The 2,691-nt window shown below is 49.8% G+C and overlaps 1 protein-coding gene across 2 annotated transcripts in view; it reads left to right on the top strand.

Moving 5' to 3' along the window:
* Nucleotides 1–2,397, top strand: part of Serpine1 (serpin family E member 1) — a 10,550-nt gene extending 8,153 nt beyond the window's left edge. The window contains exons 8-9 of one of the 2 annotated variants that reach the window (XM_028766147.1): nucleotides 364–447; nucleotides 716–2,397. In XM_028766147.1, the coding sequence (XP_028621980.1) occupies nucleotides 364–447; nucleotides 716–753 (122 nt within the window). In that variant the 3' untranslated portion in view covers nucleotides 754–2,397. Of the gene's footprint in view, nucleotides 1–363; nucleotides 599–715 lie in introns of those variants that run through there. The other variant, XM_028766146.1, reaches the window with a different exon arrangement.
* Nucleotides 2,398–2,691: the final 294 nt, after the last annotated feature.

The raw sequence follows: 2,691 nt of genomic DNA on the forward strand, positions 1-2,691 counted from the left end.
GGGGCTGGGGGCGTGGCTCAGTGGTAGAGCCCCTGCCTAGAATCCCCAGTGAGGGGCTGGGGGTGTGGCTCAGTGGCAGAGGTCCTGCCTAGAATCCCCCAGTGAGGGGCTGGGGGTGTGGCTCAGTGGTAGAGCATCTGCCTAGAATCCCCCAGGGAGGGGCTGGGGGCGTGGCTCCGCCATAGCACTCTTGCTCTAGCATGCAGGAGGCTCTGGGTTCCATTCCCCACTACTAGTTTCTTTTAGGCCACCTGAAAATCATGCTCCAGTGCTGCTATCAGATAGACTGATGTCGCTCGATCTCCTGGGATCACTCCAGTGATAACACCCCCCAACCCTAACATATTGTCTCTTTTCTTTCAGCTATCCTAGTCTCAGCCCGCATGGCCCCTATGGAGATGATTTTAGATCGATCCTTTCTCTTTGTGGTTCGGCACAATCCGACAGGTGAGCAGAACCCTATAACATTCTCTTGTCCTCAGGCTGTTTTTAAAAAATCGTTATACACCTGCCCACCATGTAGATATCCCTCAAACCCCTAGGGACTCTGCAAAGATTCTGGAACTCAGTTCCATTCCTTCCCCAGTACTCTGTCACAGCCCACACAGTGCCAGGACCCCAGTCCTAACTTGGTCACGAGGCAGCTGTGACTCCTGGCAGCTCACTCACCTCCTTAGACCTCGATTCTGAACTGGCATGATTCTTCTCTCCCCAGAGACAATCCTCTTCCTGGGCCAGTTGATGGAGCCTTGACAGTGGGAAGAGAAGCCTTCGTTTGGGACGAAACTGGAAATGTTATAAGCAGAAACTCTGAAGAAAAGAATTGTTTCAAGAACTCTATGGGAACAAAGAGAAGGCATGTCTTTCTTATCCCCACACTGGTAAATCTTTCCAACCAGCCTCCCAGACCTCGGACTCTCGAAGGGGGAAGAGTCTAACTCCCTCACTAGGGATTCCTACCCCACAAAGGTCTCATCCGACCATAGAACTCACAAACTCTGGATCTGCCCGGCTTTCAGTCTTTGGACCCGGTTCCCACCAAGGCCCCAGCAGGGCAGGGCCACAGCGCTTTCACTCAGCAAAATCTTTTGTGTTCTAGTCATACTGTGGGCACCTCTTGCATCGCCTGCTATTGCATCGCCCAGGCCAAAGGAAGAAGCACTGTCCTATCTCAAGGTCCACTGTGGAAATGACCACCTTGCCCCTTTCCGAGGGGCAGCAGATAGACAGAGCAAATGATCGCCCAATATTGAGCCTTCTCCCGGGTCCCTTTACGACCTCCCTCCCCTGACACAGCTTGCTTATGTTATTTCAGAGTGTAGGTGACTTGTTTACAAAGCTTTTTTCGACCCACAAACTTTTTTCATTTGGGAAGAGTGAAAGAACTCTCAGACATGTGTGTGTGCCTGGCTCTTCATCCCCAGTCTCCCAGTGGCAGGTGGGGGAGGTCCTGGGGAGATTCCAGGGGTGTGCTTGAATATTTATCTCGTTCTTACTCTTGTATGTTTGTTGGGGAGAAGAAGCAGTATTAAGGAAAAAGCATTTTATTTAAACCATGGCATATGGCGTCCCATTTGGGGTCTGTATCCCTGTATGTCAGGGGTGCATCACTCCACAAACCTGCCCCTCCGGGTGGCCTCGTGATGGGGCTCACACTGCCGCCTAGCGGCAGCCAACACACCCTTACCCCATCCCTCCCCCGCATCCTCCCCCGTGGCTCTTTTCCTTAGGGACCTTGCCAAGGTGACGCTTGGCAGACCACGTTCAAGGAAGGGGGAAAAAAGATTAGGTGGAAGGGAGAGAGATGAGAGAGAAGGCAAAGTGGTTTCAAATTTTTCCAATACATTCAGAAGCAGAATGGGAAAAGGGGCTGTGTGACCTAACAGGACAGAACTTTCTCCAATTACTGGGTGACTCAGAGCTGCACTGGTGACTCACTTCAATGTGTCATTTCCGGCTGCTGTATGTGAGCAGTGGACACGTGGAGGGGGAGATGAAAGAGACAGCCAGCTCCTGGTCAACCACCTTAGTTAGATAATCTTTTTTGAAAGCTTCCTGGCTGGGGGTATGATCAGAAAACCAATTTACTGAAAAACTGCACAAGAAGATAGCGTGAATGCAATTTCATAGCAGGCCACTCTGCTTCCACCGGAAAAAAATAATTTGGGTGTTTTTGCTTCTCTCTCTCTCTCTCTCTCTCTCTCTCTCTCTCTTTTTATTATGCACTGGACAGCCACACACCGTATACCCATAGAGACCCCAAATGTGGAGTCACATGGTCTTGAATTTTGTTGGCTGCGTATGCCTTTTTGTTGTTGTTGTTGTTTGTTTTCACTTTTGATATATAAACAGGTAAATATGGTTTTTTAAAAATAATAAAAATAGAGACTATGCAAACCAAATTGCTTGCTTCCTTTGCCTTCTATGTCTTACCCAACACAAGGAACGAAAACAGTATTGTGGGCTGGTAAAATGGCTCAGTGGGTAGAACACACGACACCCAAGACCAAGGACCTGAGTTCAAACACCCTGCATCCCACGTGATGGGAAGAGAGAACTGGCTCCTGAAAGCTGTCCTCTGACCGCCACACACCAAACAGCACAGGCTCACACACACACACGCACACACACGCACACACACAGAGAGAGAGAGAGAGAGAGAGGAATAATGAAATAAAGGTAAGGGGCTGA

Source organism: Grammomys surdaster, unplaced genomic scaffold (genome assembly GCF_004785775.1).
Source record: "Grammomys surdaster isolate TR1022 unplaced genomic scaffold, NIH_TR_1.0 166, whole genome shotgun sequence".
NCBI classification, from domain to species: domain Eukaryota; kingdom Metazoa; phylum Chordata; class Mammalia; order Rodentia; family Muridae; genus Grammomys; species Grammomys surdaster.